Below are 17,579 nucleotides of genomic sequence, written 5' to 3' on the forward strand. Positions count from 1 at the left end.
GCAATCCGTAACTTTTTTTGGTCAAAAATGATCCGAAATCAACATTTGAGAAAATACATAACCAGCCAGTGTTCAAAACTATCACCAGCCCGATTCACAACGGTTAACCCGATAATGTTTTCTAATTTGAGTGGTACGGGTAGGTTTCCGCTGGAAATTCGAGCATGGTACTGCGTCATTACGTCACGTCTGTAAACATAAAGAAGTTTTCCCAGCTAGTAGACTATCGCACGTGAGGATCCTGCAGGTGGCAGATCATTTATAGCCTTTTCTCATAGCAGCTGGAATAATTCAATTTATCATTTTGATGGCGGATTGTAATCCAGAAAGGATTATGTGTTTATGAAATGAATGCAATTAAATTATATTACAGTTTTAAATGTGCTTCTGATTACAGATAAACAATGTGGGATTACACAAGTTTTTGTATTTTAAATAGAACCAGTTTGAAGGAAGATTAATTTGATTTTTGGATTAAAAGAATTTCTTAATATGAAATTTGAATGGTATGACAATTAGATATTAGACTGTACAAAAATTTAAATCTACACGCTAATACTATACCCATAGTCACGCAATGCTGATGTTGTAAACATTAAACATTTGAGAACAAAGTATAACAATGATAATACTTTGCACAGTTAGATGTTATATGAGCTAATTGATCTTTAGATTTAATCACCGTTGGTAACGCAATTTATGGTAATGCTTTTTTCCTCAGTTGGGCAGAACAAACGTGGCAGACTTGTTACTTACTTGTTCAGATGACAATATACGGTGAAAATTCTGATTTGGGTCATATATTCCAAGACATAGGCAGTAAATATCCACACCGGTGCAGTGACTGACAACTACACATTCACCTCAAAACATTAGATTCATCCGCGCTGGAGCCGTGCCGGAACACCGGATCACAAGATAATTCCGCAAGAAACCGCAATTCCAGGTTTTCTAACATAGAGGGCGACAAACAGGCAAAAGTTACGGACTGCAGTTTTAATACTTGGTAGCACCCCCTTTGGAAAAAATAACTGAAATCAATCGCTTCCTGTAACCATGAAAGAATTTCTTACACCTCTCTACTGGAATTTTTGACCACTCTTCTTTTGCAAACTGCTCGAGGTCATTCAGATTTGAAGGATGCCTTCTCCCAACTGCTGTTTTGAGATCTCTCCACAGATGTTCTATGGGATTCAGATCTGAACTCATTGCTGGCCATTTCAGAACTCTCCAGGGCTTTATTTGTAACCATTTCTAAGTGCTTTTTGAAGTGTGTTTCGGGTCATTGTCCTGCTGGTGGACCCATGACCTCTGGTGGAGACGCAGCTTTCTGACACTGGCCAGAAGTGCAAACAAAAACAATAAGCACGTGAATACCAAAACATTTTGTTTATGTTAAGATGGCACCGCTGATGGCAGCTATTGTGCGTTGCTCTTCAGTGTTTGTACTGTTTTTGTTTGTTTTTCCTGTTTTTCAAATACGATCAGTTTTACCAGGGATGACCTGCTGAACATTCGGCAGAACACACCACAAAATCTTTTACCGGATTTAGATTTTTCGGGCGTTTTGCTAGACATTGTAGTTGGCGGAGCCGTAGTTCTGGTCAAACGCTACAGGAGGCGCAGGCGGGGGAAGAGAGCCGGTGCGCTTGTGAAGCTTCAACAGTGCGGATTTTGAACGGCGTTGCCTAGCATCCATCTGGTGAATCTCCGCTCTCTACCCAACAAAACGAACGAACTCCTTCTGCTCTCCCAGACAAACAAGGATTTTTCTTACTCTGCTGCTCTGTGTTTCACAGAAACCTGGCTAAATGGTGACATACCGGACAGCGTACTACATCTGCCTAACTTCACGCTGATCAGAGCAAATCGGGACGTGGTATCAACGGGGAAATCGCGTGGCGGCGGGACGTGCTTTTACATCAATGAGAGGTGGTGTACAGATGTAACTGTGTTAAAGAAGATGTGCTGTTCAGATCTAGAAACGCTCTTCATTAACTGCAAGCCGTTCTATTCGGAGTTCTGCTCGTTCATTCTCGTGAGTGTCTACATTCCACCGCAAGCGCACGTGAGCACAGCTTTACAGAAACTCGCTGATATGATCACAGAGAGTGAGCAACAACACCCGGACTCTGTTTCAATCATTCTCGCGGACTTTAATAAAGCAAAACTCTCCCGTGAACTGCCAAAATACAGACAGCACATCACATGTCCCACCAGAGAAAGTAATATATTGGATCACTGTTACACAACAATAAAGGATGCATATCACTCTGTCCCACGAGCAGCTTTAGGACTCTCTGATCATTGTTTGGTTAATCTTATACCGACCTACAGGCAGAAACTTAAATCTGCAAAGCCTGTATTAAGATCTGTTAAAAGATGGACTAATGAAACAGAGCAGGATCTACAAGCCTGTTTCTCTCTCACTGATTGGTCTGTTTTTAAAGCCACTGCCATCGATCTGGACGAGCTCACAGAGACTGTAACATCTTATATCAGTTTCTGTGAGGATATGTGCATTCCTAACAGGACTCATCTAATCTACAACAATGACAAACCATGGTTCACTGCAAAACTCAGACAGCTCCGTCAGGCCAAAGAAGATGCTTACAGAAAGGGGGATAAAGTCTTGTACAAACAGGCCAAATACACACTGGAAAAGGAGATCAGAGTGGCAAAGAGGAATTACTCTGACAAGCTAAGGAAAACATTCTCTTCCAGTGATCCTGCTTCAGTGTGGAAAGGAATGAAGAATATCGCCAGTTACAAGTCACCATCCCCCAGCACTCTGGAGAATCAACAACTGGCAGACGACTTGACCGAGTTTTATTGTCGTTTTGAAAAATCACCCCACACCCGCCCTGAACACCTCTCCACACAACCATTAACACCTCCAGCAAACCCTCCTCTCCCCCACACCTACAATTCAAATCAGCGAAGATGATGTGTGCCAGGTCTTCAGGAAGAACAAAAGAAGGAAAGCACCAGGCCCAGACGGTGTGTCACCAGCCTGCCTAAAAATCTGTGCTGACCAGCTGGCCCCCATCTTCACACAGATCTTCAACATGAGCTGTGTGAAGTCCCCTCATGCTTCAAATGCTCCACCATCATCCCCATCCCAAAGAAACCCAAAATTACTGGACTTATTGACTACAGACCTGTGGCCCTAACGTCTGTAGCTATGAAATCATTTGAAAGACTGGTTTTGGCTTATCTGAAGGACATCACCGGACCCTTACTGGACCCCCTGCAGTTTGCCTACAGAGCAAACAGGTCTGTGGATGATACAGTCAACATGGGACTGCACTTCATCCTGCAGCTTCTGGACAGACCAGGGACTTACGTGAGGATCCTGTTCGTACCCTTCAGCTCCGCTTTTAACACCATCATCCCGGACACCCTTCAGAATAAACTTACCCAGCTCTCCGTCCCCACCTCTGTCTGTCAGTGGATCAACAGCTTCCTGACAGACAGACAGCAGTTAGTAAAGCTTGGTAAATTCACATCCAGCACTCGTACCATCAGCACTGGAGCTCCTCAGGGCTGCGTACTCTCCCCACTGCTCTTCTCCCTCTACACCAACGACTGCACATCTAAAGACCCCTCTGTCAAGCTCCTGAAGTTTGCAGACGACACCACACTGATCGGCCTCATCCAGGACGGTGACGAGTCTGCTTACAGACAGGAGGTTAAGGAGCTGGCTGTCTGGTGCAGTCCCCTGCTCTCCCCCCACTCACCATCATGAACAGCACTGTGACTGCAGTGGAGTCATTCAGATTCCTGGGCACAACCATCTCCCAGGACCTGAAGTGGGATATTCACATAGACTCCATTGTCAGAAAGGCCCAGCAGAGGTTGTACTTTCTTCGCCACCTGAGGAAGTTCAACCTGCCACAGGAGCTGCTGAAACAGTTCTACTCCACCATCATTGAATCCATCCTCTGCACTTCAATAACTGTCTGGTTCAGCTCAGCTACCAAATCTGACCTCAGAAGACTACGGAGAGTAGACCGGACTGCTGAGCGAATCATTGGTACAACCCTCCCCACTGGTAAAATCACTCTGGACCCCTCACATCCAGCACACTCCCTCTTTGAACTGTTACCGTCTGGTCGACGTTACAGAGTTCTGAGCACCAGAACGACCAAACACAGGAACAGTTTCTTCCCTCAGGCAATCCATCTCATGAACACTCAACAATAAACGTGGAGCATAAAACTATAATACATTATCCATTCACCACACTCACTTATTTTATTTTTATTTTCTAATTTCTAATTTGCACATATTTGACCTGTACATACATAGTTGTCTATATTATATATTGTGTTTTTGCTGCTTTGTACATTGCCTATTTTGATTGCCTATAAAGCTCATTCTGATTCTGATTCTGAACATTTGCAATTGGAACAATTTTCTGAGAGAAGTGTTGCATTTTATGACAGAATTGCAAGGGTGCCGATATTTTTGGCCATGACTGTATAACAATTAAGATACCTAGGCCTAAAATGATAATTATATTAGCATCCACACAAATGCAAGATAAAGTTCTGTTCGTTATATGCATGCGCTGCAGTTTTGCCATTGCCACTTTAAATGCTCAAGCTCTTTAAAGGGTTAGTTCACCCAAGAATGAAAATTAGCCTGTTTTACTCACCCTCAAAGCATCCTAGGTGTATATGACTTTCTTCTTTCAGACTAATCTAATTGGAGTGATATTAAAAATTATCCTGGCACATCTATGCTCTATCATTGCAGTTGGCTGGTGTGTGCACATCCATAATAAAACATGCCTCACACGGCTGCGGGGTATGAATAAAGGCCTCCTTTAGCGAATCCATGCGTTTTGGTAAGAACAATATCCATATTTCAAACATAAACACTTTTTTCTCACCTCCACTGACTGTCGTACATGGAAGCCGCGGAGGTGCAGGACATATGCGACGCGCGTGCACCTCTGAGATATGCAGGGACAAATGAAACAAAGTTTCCTTACTTTAGCAAAGGAAAACCAGTCTCCTCTTGGCTTATATTGAAATCCTCCAACATTTTTCTTTACAAATCCTCACAATTCCTCACAAATCCTACAATTACTTACAAATACAAATTTTGTGCTTCTAATTCGTGACTGGCGTTTTACCTACAGTTTTGACAGTTCTAATATTAGCCCGCAGGCTATTCCACAATTTTGGCGCAGCCACTTCAAATGCTCGGTCACCTCTGAGTTTTAGTTTTGTTCTTGGCACCACTAATATTCCCTGATTTGATGATCTCAAGGACTTCCCTGGGTCATATTACTACAAAAGATCAGTAAGGTAAGAAGGTGCCAAGCCGTTTAGAGCTTTATAATCCATTAAAAGGACCTTAAAGTAAATTTTGTAGCGGACTGGCAACCAGTTTAATGACATTAACGTCGGTGTGATGTGTTCATATTTTTTAACCCCAGTCAGGAGTCTATCCGCTGCATTCTGAACCATTTGAAGTCTAGAAAGTGAACCTTGGCTTATCCCTAAATAAAGTGTGTTGCAATAGTCAAGCCTTGAAGTAATGAGGGCATGAATAGCCCTTTCAAAGTTCTTAAAAGGCAGAAAGACTTCACCTTTGCCAGTGCTCTTAGATGGAAGAAACTAGATTTGACCACAGAGCTGACCTGAATGTCGAACTTCAAAGCACCATCCAGATAAACACCCAGTTTTTTACACAGGGTTTTACACATGTAGAGAGAGGGCCGAGATTAAAATTAGATTTTTTTTTTTTTGGATTCAGTGTGCCCAAATACAATAATCTCTGTCTTATTATCATTTAGGTTTAGAACGTGTACAGCCATCCAGGCCTTTAAACCATTAAGGCAGGATAATAGAGAGTCTAAGCAGTGTTTATCTTGTTTTAAGGGGAGATAAATTTGAGTGTCGTCTGCGTAGCAGTGAAAGGAAATGTCATATTTCTTAAAAATTGAACCTAATGGCAGCATATAAATGGAGAATAACATTGGAGCCAAAATGGAACCCTGGGGGATTCCACTTGTAAGTGAAGCTGTACTGGATAGAAAGTCCCCAATATTCACTGAGAAAGACCTATTTTCAAGGAAAGACTGAAACCAATTTAGAGCTTTCCCTTTGATCCCTGCGCATTTCTCCAAACGGGACAACAGGACAGTATGGTCGACTGTGTCAAAGGCAGAGCTTAACAATACCCCATAGTAAGGCTTGGAAGGGCCAGGACAATTTTTTAAATAAGTATATTTTTTATATAACTCCGATTGGATTCGTCTGAAAGAACAAAGTCATATGCACCTAGAATGCTTTGAGGGTGAGTTTATCAGCCTTGGTGTTTTTATTGTCTGATTTTAAATGTATCACTTTATATCACTTTAACACATTTTCAAAATCCCTAGGGGAAAAATAAAGGATAAAACCTGGAACCAACACTGCCCAAAAAGTGGTAGCCACTATTACCCTCTATTAAAGGGATTGTTCACCCAAAATTCAGTCATCGTTTACTCACCATCAAGTTGTTCCAAACCTGTATGAGTTTCTTTCTTCTGTTGAACATAAATGAAGATATGTTGAAGAGTGTTGTTAACCAAACAGTTGCCGTTGGCCTTTGACTTCCATAGTGTATTGTTTTTTTCATGCTATGGAAGTCAATGGCTGCTGTGAACTGTTTGGTTACCAACATTCTTCAAACTACACACAGGTTTGGAACAACTTGAGGATGAGTAAATGACAGAACTTTCATTTTTGGGTGAACTATCTATCCCTGTAAGTGGTTTTGCAACTGTCAGAAAAACATCCAAATTGTTACTTAGTGCATCTTTTTAAAAAAATAAAAATAAAAAAAAATGGAGAACTGAAAGCTCTGTTCATAAAGAGAAATGTCACTTGTGCCTTTACTGTCCCAGGGCTAGGCTTTAGTATAGCGGGTGGTGTGGGGAACCAGCACATCCCTGGAGACAACAGCATTTATGTCACAAAGATCATCGAGGGAGGAGCGGCTCATAAGGACGGGCGACTACAGATCGGTGATAAAATACTGGCGGTAAGACAACACATATACATCACTAATGAGGACTGACATGTGTAAAGATAGTCTGTATTAGACTGAAGCAACATCATAGCTGTAGCTGTGCTGTTATGTGATACTGGCTCTTCAATGCTGCCACCTGTTGCTCACAGGAGAAAATACAGGCTGTGGATGTGCAGGTTGTGCATGTAAGAATGCAAAAGAAAAAAGCAATCAATTTAATCAATTTTGTAGTGTTTACTTTGATGTGCATAAATCCCAGATTTTCTTCTATTTATTTTGGTGCCACTAGTGATGCAGAAATTGCAGACTGCAACTTTAAACAACTTTAATATCTATAATATCCACAGTTCCAACTTTTCTGATTTTAACCTGGTATGCCTTTTGAAAAAGAAGTACACTTTAGCACTTTAAAGAAAATAGTATAATAATAAGTATAATAGAGGTAATATACTTCAAAATAATATATTTAAGTGTGAACTGGATGTAATGTTTTCAGTCACTTAATTGTATGTTAACTCCATGTAAATGCAAATGTATTAGAGTTTAAATTTATAATAAATACATATAATATAAATAATAGTATAATATAAGTAAACTGACCTTTGTTGACTGAATTAGAACTTAAGTACTAAATTATGCCATTTCTAAATTACTTATATTGTTTTTGCTGCCAAATGTAATGTCAAGCATTTATTGTAAAATATACTTTAATATAATTTCTGCTTTAAACTTGTGTCATGTATTTAAATATGTTTGTAATGATGAAGTTGCAATTTAGCAGTGTTATTTTAGTATCACTGACATAATGTTATAGTTTTTATTCTTATTTTGAAAGTTTTTATTTTTATATTTTCCTTTTAATTCGTTATAGTTTTAGTAATTTTATTATGTTATTGTAAATTAAATAGTTTGTTTTTTATATGACTATATAGTTTAAATTTTTTCTTCAGTTTTAGCTTTTGTTATTTTAATACATCAAGCTAAACTTTTATTTTATTTCAGTTACATTTTATTTGAGTTAATGTTTATTTATTTTAAGTAACAAAAATGTATTTGAATTGTTTTAGTTTTAGCTTCAGTTTTAGTTATTTTAGTTAACTAAAACTGAAGCTAAAACTAAAACCATTCAAACATATGAATATGTTTCTCTACACACTTAAGTACATTTTTATAAGAACACTTTGTAATAATGTAAAATTAAAAATTTACAAGTGTAATGTGTTATTTGACATTACATTTAAATTTAATACAATGTCAAATAACACACTACAGTTAAAATTATAATCATGTACTTTACATGTGTTTTAGCATGTTAGTCAACATCAAAATTAGTGTACTTCTTTGTACAGATTTGAATAGATTATTATAACTTAATGATTTCAAATGTACTTGTAGTAAATTTTTAATTTTACATTATTACAAAGTGTTCTTATAAAAATGTACTTAAGTGTGTAGAGAAACATATTCATGAACATTTACTGTAAGTACACTTAAGTGGCCTTTTATTTTATTAATATTATAATATCTACAAGTAAAGTTTTTTAATTATTCTTTTAATATTTGAAGTACTCTACAATTGCACATTCAATACAATTAGGTGCATTTATTTTTCACTAGGGACACTTGCTCCATAATATCAATTTCTGCATCTGCAGGTCAATAATGTGTGTTTGGAGGACGTGATGCACGAGGATGCGGTGGGCACACTGAAGAACACAGCAGAGGTGGTCTACCTCAGAGTGGCAAAGCCAAACAACCTGTACCTTACCAACAACTACAACCCACCAGACCTCACAAGCAGTGAGTATACAGCACACAGAAGCACTGTTTCACAGAAAGAACACTGCAAAGTATGTTTCAATCAAAACTCTATAAAGAATCGGTGGTAAATCCAGCTGTCACTCACTCCTTTGTGTGTGTTCATCCTTCAGCATACTCTCCGCATCTGGACACAGACCTTGGACATCCAAACTTCCTGGCTTCAGATTACCCACAAGCCCTCACTCCCACTTCACCAAGCCGATTTTCTCCTGTGCTGCATGGCTTGATGGGAGATGACGACTTACCCAGGTAACACGCTCTGAGTAACTGGAAGCTCATGATTCAGCAGTTCCTGCACAATTTAAAAAGAGTTAAAATAAATTTGAAACAAAGCTCTCATCACCTTGCATCAATGTCATTTAGTACTGTGTTAGTAGTAGTATTGTAATAAATTATTATTACAGTTTTATTAACAATTTGAAGTAGCTTTTATTTTTATATTTTCTGTTTCCATTTTAATTTTAAGTTTAGTTACAATTGTATTAATTTTGTGTTCATTTTATAATAAAAAAAATATATATATTAATATCTCTCTCTATATATTGATTTTTCATTCAGTTTTAGTTTTCATTTTAGTACATCAAGTTAAACTAAATTAAAATGAAAAATGTTGCTTTGGCAACTAGATTTGTATTGTTATTATTATTATTATTATTTTATTTTATATCAGTTCATTTTTATTTTATTTCAAGTAATATATTTTTTAATGGTTTTAGTTTTAACTATAATAACCCTGCCTCCAATAAATAAAATACAAATTAATCATCAGCAGCAGAAATTAAACATCGAATTTTAGATTCTGGTCACACCTATGATGCAAACAGCAGCAGAAATTGTACTGCATATTGTTTTGAGGGCTTATTTTAAATCTTATGGATTTGATATGTGACATTTATTCACTAAACAAAAATGATTGAGTGATATCAATGACACTTCCTGTTTGGTCTCTCCAGTTACATACAAGCACAAAACCTTGGCGCTAACATTTTTAATAATATTTCTTAATCACATGGCTACAAAGTCCCTTTTAGACCAAATAACATACCCAAAAACTGTTATGTTAAATAATTATTATTATTGTTTGTTATATTTATTATTAGCTATTCAAATAAGACTAGTTATTCAAATTAAGTGCTACACCAGTAGGTGGTGACCAGTTCATTATATTACTCAGTTAAAATATTAATTCAGAGGCATATGGCACATTCATTAACCAAAAGTAAGTTTATAAGTAAATCCTTTAAGATGAGATCAAGCTCTGCCTGAATATATTTGAGTCTGTCTGTCTAACCTCAGGAACTGGAGCTGCGTTGAAACGCTAGGGGAACGTTTTCAGCGAATAAAATAAAATCCATCTCGCAACTGTTACGGACAGTGTTCAATAATATGCGCACGACGACAAAGCAGAATCGATCACATCTGAATCACATGTGTAATCTGTCCAATGGAAGGGTGAGACGTCACGGGCAGGTGACGTAATCGACCAGGAAGCATAAAAGCACGTGCGGTGGAACCGGCGTTTGCTTTTTGTCATTCAGCAACCGCTACTCTGTGTATGTGTCTGTCGATCTGTGTTGTCAGTCTTATTTAGTGTTGTTTGTGCCTCACAATCACTTGAAATAAGCTCCAAAATGTGTGCAAGCACTTGGGCGAGAGCAGATCGCATTACAGGCTGTAGGTTCCTCCCTGCAAACGTTACATCACTGCTGGGGATACACACAGTCCATTGTGTGGTCTGCTTGAGAGCAGAGCACGCATAGTCAGCTCTCGAGGGAGTGAGCTTTGTGAGCGTTTGTCACTGTGTATGCTTGCTCTCGGAAGGCTCTCTTTGAGGAGTGAGCTTTCACTAGCATTTCTCGCGGTGCCGGTCCCGCTCGTGGGAATCACACATGGATCAGGTGGAGGGAATGAAGACGGGCGAGCCCCTATCTTCTCCCTTTCCCATCAGATCCAGCGCCCGCTCTCTGGGATCGGAAGCCCAGTGTAAAGCTGCAGTGATTGCACAAGCATATTATGAATGACGATATCATCATATTCGCGCCGTCAGCTCTAAAAAAAAGGGTCTGATTGTGCTTCTTCTGCGTGCATTACGTCATTCTCATTCATATCAGAAGCGACGCCCCGGGTGGAACAGACGCTCGCGAGCTATCTGTCCCCTGGCGCGGCATCGTCTCTGAAGGCTCCGACCTTGCCACTGCACACAATTTCAGTGCTTGTGGGCAAGGGGTATGTGGCTGTAGGTCAGGCTGGTGCGTGTCTGTACACCATGGCGGTGTTACTGGCGTACCAAGCCGATGTACCTGCTTAAAGAGCTAGATGAGGGAAAAAATAGGAGCTCAAATCTGCTGATCTCTAGCTCAGCAGCCCTCGCCGCGTGCCAGATCCTTGTACAGAGAGGCACAAAAACAGAGCGTTGCTACTCGCGCCCCCCCCCCCCCCCCCCCCCACGGCCGTACTTCAGTCTAAGAGGTCCTCGGCCAAGAAGCCCTGACGAGCGTGGCCCAGGGCTTACGAGGGCCATCCCCTCTGGGGAAGAGCGGATTACACCTAATTATACGGTGTCCGTCTCCCCCCTGCGGGCGTCTCTAGAGTAGCTAGTTCGGCCGTCTCCTGCTGGTCCTCCGCTTCAGGGCACCGAGCTAGCAGCTCTAGGTACACCAGAGACCAGTCTCGGGAGACTGGTTCCCTCAGTAGGCACTTGGCGATGTGGGAGCCCATGCCAAGCGTGTCTCATTGGGTCTTACCTGAGCAGGCTCTGGTTCTATCAGTCTGGTCTTCCTAGAGATGATGCGGGTCTGAGGACCGTCGCTTCAATAGGAGGCTTCAGCTGAGGCAGTCCTTATGCTATGGCCCAGGACTTATGAGGGCAGGCCCCTCTGGGGAAGAGCGGGTTACACCGCATTACACGGTGTCCGTCTCTCCTCAGTGCCCTCAGGAGATCAGTCTGCCAACCCTGCCAGAGTTCCAGGGCGCAGCTGGCTCCAGCAAGCTCTTCTCTCAGTCACTTCTGCCCGGGAAACGTAGCGGAGCTGAGAAGCTCGCCACCCCTGCGGGGGCCTCTAGAGCTGCTGGTTCGGCCGTCTCCTGCCGGTCCTCCGCTTCAGGGCACCAAGCTAGCAGCTCTGAGTACACTAGAGGCCAGTCTCGAGAGACTGGTTCCCTTAGTAGACTATTTGGCAGCGTGGAAACTACTGCCAATTGTGTCTCAGTGGGTCTTGCACACTGTAGAGAGAGGCTACAGAATCCAGTTTGGTTCTCCTCCGCCTCAATTCAACGGGGTGAATCGCACTCTGGTGGGCCCCGAGCAGGCTCTGGTAATGGAACGAGAAGTAGAGTACTCTATTGAGGATGGAGGCCATCGAGGTGGTCCCTCCTCACGAAAGAGAGTCCGGGTTCTACAGCCGGTACTTCATAGTTCCCAAGAAGGATGGAGGGTTGCATCCCATTTTAGATCTGCATCAGTTGAACCGCTCAGTCAGCAGACTGAAGTTCAATATGCTCAAACAGGTCGTGTCTCAGATCAGGTCCGAGGACTGGTTTGTCACGCTCGATCTAAAAGGATGCACACTTCCACGCCTCCACCCTTTCCACTCACAGGAAGTCCCTGAGGTTTACTTTGGGGGCAAAGCTTACCAATATCGGGTTCTTCCCTTTGGCCTTGCACTCTCACCCCAAACTTTTGCATCAACGATTGGTTGATTCTAGTTCAATCGGAGCAGCTGGCGAGTCGACATCGAGGTGTTGTTCTCGCGCACTTGAAAGAGCTGGGGTTGAGACTGAACGCCAAGAAAAGTGTGCGTTCCCCGAGGGGAAACCCACTTTGCATTCAAGGTCACGTGGCGATGCCTACGTGCCTTAGAAATGTGGAGACATCCTTGGTTCTCATCTCAGGGCCCGGTGCTGGGAGCTCCTGGTCGCCGCGTAATGCTAGCGACGGACACATCCCTCACTGGTTGGGGAGCGGTCATGAGTGGCCACCCTGTCCGCGGTCTGTGGAGTGGTCGCCATCTCACATGGCACATCAAGTGCCTGGAGATGCTGGCCATGTTTCAAGCACTCAAACACTTTCTCCCAGACCTAAGAGACCACCATGTGTTGGTGCGCAAGAGAGCAGACATCCTGTCGAGGCAGGGGCTGAGGCCCGGGGTCATCCATCTCCACTGGGACTGGATGCTATGGTACAGACTTGGCCGAGGCTTCGTCTGTACACATTTCCCCAGATCGCTCTGCTCACGGGAGTTCTGGCGAGAGTGCGCCGGGACGAGGTCAGTGTACTACTGGTAGCACCATTCTGGCCGGGCCGAGTATGGTTCTCGGACCTGATTTCTCTCCTCGACGGCTCTCCATGGGAGACTCCTGTCAGGGGAGATCTCCTCTCACAGGCGGCGGGCACTTTCATCCACTCTCGCCTGGAGCTGTGGGTGTGGCCTCTGAGGAGGCACAGCACATAGCTTCCGATCTCTCAACCGAGGTTGCTGAGACCATCCTCCAATCCAGAGCTCCCTCTACGAGGAAACTGTACGCCCTGAAGTGGAAGCTTTTCACTTCATGATGCAGAGACCGCCACCTTGACCCAGTTAACTGCCCGATTGGTTCAGTGCTGGAATTCCTGCAGGCCCGTTTGTCTGCAGGGGTAACCCACTCCACCCTGAAGGTTTACGTGGCGTCTTTAACGCCCTTCTCGGAGGCATCTCAGTGGGTAGGCAACCCCTAGTTACATGTTCCCTCCAGAGGCTGAGGCCTCCGGCCAGAGAGCTTATGCTATGTGGTGGATCAGGATGCTATTACATAGCCTCGAGTCCTCTGCTCTCCCCCTTCTGAGGGGAACGAGACGCTGCGTCTCGAGGCCATACTTCCGGGATCCCTGCGAGCGGTTGCTTCATTCCTAGAAGCAAACACCAGTTCCACCGCACGTGCTTTTATGCTTCCAGGTCGATTACGTCACCCGCTCGTGACGTCTCACCCTTCCATTGGACAGATTACACATGTGATTCACGTGTGATTGATTCTGCTTTGTCGTCGTGCGCATATTATTGAACACTGTCCGTAACAGTTGCGAGATGGATTTTATTTTATTTTATTTTGACATATATTATCATGTCGTTTGGTCATAAAACTGCTAATTGGAAATTATAAGACATTATAGAAATAATATGATTTTCAGTAAAGCTGTTTTTTCAGTAAAGCTGTGAGGCTTTCCTGTAGCTCAAATAGTAGAGCATGGCGCTAGCAATGCCAAGGTCATGGGTTTGATTCCCAGGGAAAGCAAGAGCTGATAAAATGTAAAAACTGTAACTTGAATTCAATGTAAGTCGCTTTGGATAAAAGCATCTGCTAAATGCATAAATGTAAATGTTTTGAAACAGTGTGAAAAGCACTATATTTGATTTTATAAAACAGCATGCTTTAGCTAATGAACAATAAATAACAGTTTAATAAATTAATAAATGTTAGCTTGCAAGCATAAATGTGCATCAGATCACTCACCATATCTGACTGACAGCACTGTGCTGCTGTTTCAGGTTCAGTTATATATGAAATAATGTGTATTACCCTGGAATTCTTTTGTAATTTATCTTTACCTTATGTTATTTCTTCGCTCTGTCTTGTGTCTCAGGGACCCGAGGCGTGTTGTGATCCACAGAGGATCGACGGGTTTGGGGTTTAATATAGTTGGAGGGGAGGATGGTGAGGGAATATTCATCTCTTTCATCCTGGCAGGAGGCCCTGCGGACCTGAGCGGAGAACTGCGCAAAGGAGATCAAATCTTAAGTGTGAGAACATGCAAACACATACACATGTACTCATGTATGAAAAGCATAATCGCAGTTTGAAAATGAAAGGCTCTGTTTTCACATGTGCTTTTGCATTGTGGGGATTTAACAAGCAGGTTCAGTCAGTACAGAATTTAAAATGATGTCCATGAGAACTACATTTCGTAATAGCCATGATGTTGGTCAGTAGATCATTATGTTTAATATTAGTTATACATACTGTATCTTGTAATGGAGACTTCATCCGATCAGGCCCGGATTAAGAATTCAGAGGACCCTGGGCATAATGTCTTGTTGGGCCCCACCACACCCACACACACACACACACACACCCAAACACACACACACTCACTTCTTCACACCCACACACACACACACACACACACACACGCATGCACACAATCAAGGTTTTAAATTGTAGGGTAATATTTGTTGGAAACACCTCTATCTTATACAGGATTTACACTCACAAGTTACAGCCTATGATCATAAACCTCTATCATACATTATTTACATCACATGATTGCAACAATGCTTTTCTAGACCAGGAGCAATCTTTGCAATAAGTGTAAATAGTAATTATGCTATCTGTACTTTGTATTGGCAGATACTATTTACACCTCAGTATTTTTGTACATTAACAGGATGCAATAATAATTCAGAGTATGAAAAGACAATGCAGAAAAGCTGAACGGATGTGGTTTCCGAGCGCATCACAGCACAGAGACAGCGCTCATTAAGATAATAAATGATATTCGCTTTAATTCTGATTCCGGCAAAATATTACTAGACCTTAGTGCTGCATTTGACACTGTCGATCATAACATACTTCTAGGGAGACTGGAAAACTGGGTCGGGCTTTCTGGGATGGTACTCAAATAGTTCAGGTCATACTTAGAAGGGAGAGGATATTATGTGAGTTTAGGAGAGCATAAGTCTAAGTGGACATCCATGACATGCGGTGTCCCACAAGGCTCAGTTCTTGCACCGCTCTTGTTTAGCTTGTATATGCTCCCACTAAGTTAAATAATGAGTAAGAACCAAATTGCCTATCACAGCTATGCTGATGAGACCCAGATTTACCTAGCCTTATCTCCAAATGACTATAGCCCCATTGACTCCCTCTGCCAATGCATTGATGAAATTAACAGTTGGATGTGCCAGAACTTTCTTCAGTTAAACAAGGAGAAAACTGAAGTCATTGCATTTGGAATCAAAGATGAAATTCTCAAGGTGAATGCATACCTTGACTCTAGGGGTCAAACAACTAAAAATCAAGTCAAAAATCTTGGGGTGATTCTGGAGACAGACCTTAGTTTCAGTAGTCATGTCAAAGCAGTAACTAAATCAGTATACTATCATCTCAAAAACGTTGCAAGAATTAGATGTTTTGTTTCCAGTCAAGACTTGGAGAAACTTGTTCATTCCTTTATCACCAGCAGGCTGGATTATTGTAATGGTCTCCTCACCGGCCTTCCAAAGAAGACGATTAGACAGCTGCAGATCATCCAGAATGCTGCTGCCAGGCTTCTGACTAGAACCAGAAAATCTGAGCATATCACACCAGTCCTCAGGTCCTTACACATTTAGGATTGATTCTAAAGTACTTCTACTTGTTTAGAAATCACTCAATGGCCTTGGACCTAAATACATTGCAGATATGCTCACTGAATATAAACCTAACAGACCACTCAGATCATTAGGTTGAGTCAGTTAGAAATACCAAGGGTTCACACAAAACAAGGGGAGTCTGCTTTTAGCTATTATGCCGCCCGCAGTTGGAACCAGCTTCCAGAAGAGATCAGATGTGCTAAAACATTAGGGACTCATTCATGCAAAAATATGTGAATAAATTCAAAGTAATCTGCTCGTAAAACAGACCTTCCCCAAAATTCTCCCCCGGATTCACAAACGCTTTGTAAACATCAGTTTTGATAGTTAAACGTGTATGTGAATGAATTCCAATCATTCGTAAATAGGGCGCTCGTGCACGCTCATATCTTTTTTAATAAATTACAAAAATGTCAACAATTCTGTGTTTTTCTGTCAATATGGGGTGCTGTGTGTACATTAATGAGGAAAAAAATTAACTTAAATGATTTTAGCAAATGGCTGCAATATAACAAAGAGTGAAAAATGTAAGGGGTCTGAATACTTTCCGTACCCACTGTATATATATATAGTATCTCACAGAAATATTTTATTATATCTTTTCATGTGACAACACTGAAGAAATGCCACTTTTCTACAATGTAAAGTAGTGAGTGTACAGCTTGTATAACAGTGCAAATTTGGTGTCCCCTCAAAATAACTCAACACACAGCCATTAATGTCTAAACCGCTGGCCACAAAAGTGTGTACACCCCTAAGTGAAAATGTCCAAATTGGGCCCAAAGTGTCAATATTTTGTGTGACCACCATTATTTTCCAGCACTGCCTTAACCCTCTTGGGCATAGAGTTCACCAGAGCTTCACAGGTTCAAGATTCAAGATTTTTTATTCGTCACATACACAATTATACAGAGTACAACCAGCAGTGAAATGTAAGTCAGGTCCGCTCCAAGGACAGTGCAATTATATAGTATACAAATATTAAGAAAAAGAAAAGTAGAAAAAATAAAAGAATAAAATAAAAGATAAAGAATATAAATATAAATGTGCAGGTCAGTATGTTGTTGACTTAAATAGTAATATAAGAGGAATGTGCAATAGAATGTGCAAAAAGTTGTACAGGGTATTTAAATAGCAGCAATATGAGGTAGAAAAGATTATGAATAGCTTATTGAAATGGTGATATTTACATGGAGTCAAGTGATGTTATGACACAGAGTTTAGGAGCATGATGGCCTGGGGGAAGAAGCTCCTCCTAAGTCTCTCAGTTTTTGCCATCAGGCTACGGAAGCGCTTACCAGATGGAAGTAAAGTGAATAGACAGTTACCAGGGTGATTAGAGTC

General features: G+C 41.6%; 1 protein-coding gene across 1 annotated transcript in view; it reads left to right on the forward strand.

Moving 5' to 3' along the window:
• Positions 1-17,579, forward strand: part of LOC306869604 (disks large homolog 4-like) — a gene marked incomplete at its 5' end in the record, with an annotated part of 207,293 nt that overhangs the window by 160,775 nt on the left and 28,939 nt on the right. Inside the window, 4 exons of the mRNA XM_079416402.1 lie at positions 6,905-7,041; positions 8,685-8,829; positions 8,961-9,099; positions 14,468-14,624. Coding sequence (XP_079272528.1) covers positions 6,905-7,041; positions 8,685-8,829; positions 8,961-9,099; positions 14,468-14,624 — 578 coding nt within the window. The remainder of the gene's footprint in view (positions 1-6,904; positions 7,042-8,684; positions 8,830-8,960; positions 9,100-14,467; positions 14,625-17,579) is intronic.

Source organism: Barbus barbus (assembly GCF_936440315.1).
Source record: "Barbus barbus genome assembly, chromosome: 5".
Lineage (NCBI taxonomy): Eukaryota > Metazoa > Chordata > Actinopteri > Cypriniformes > Cyprinidae > Barbus > Barbus barbus.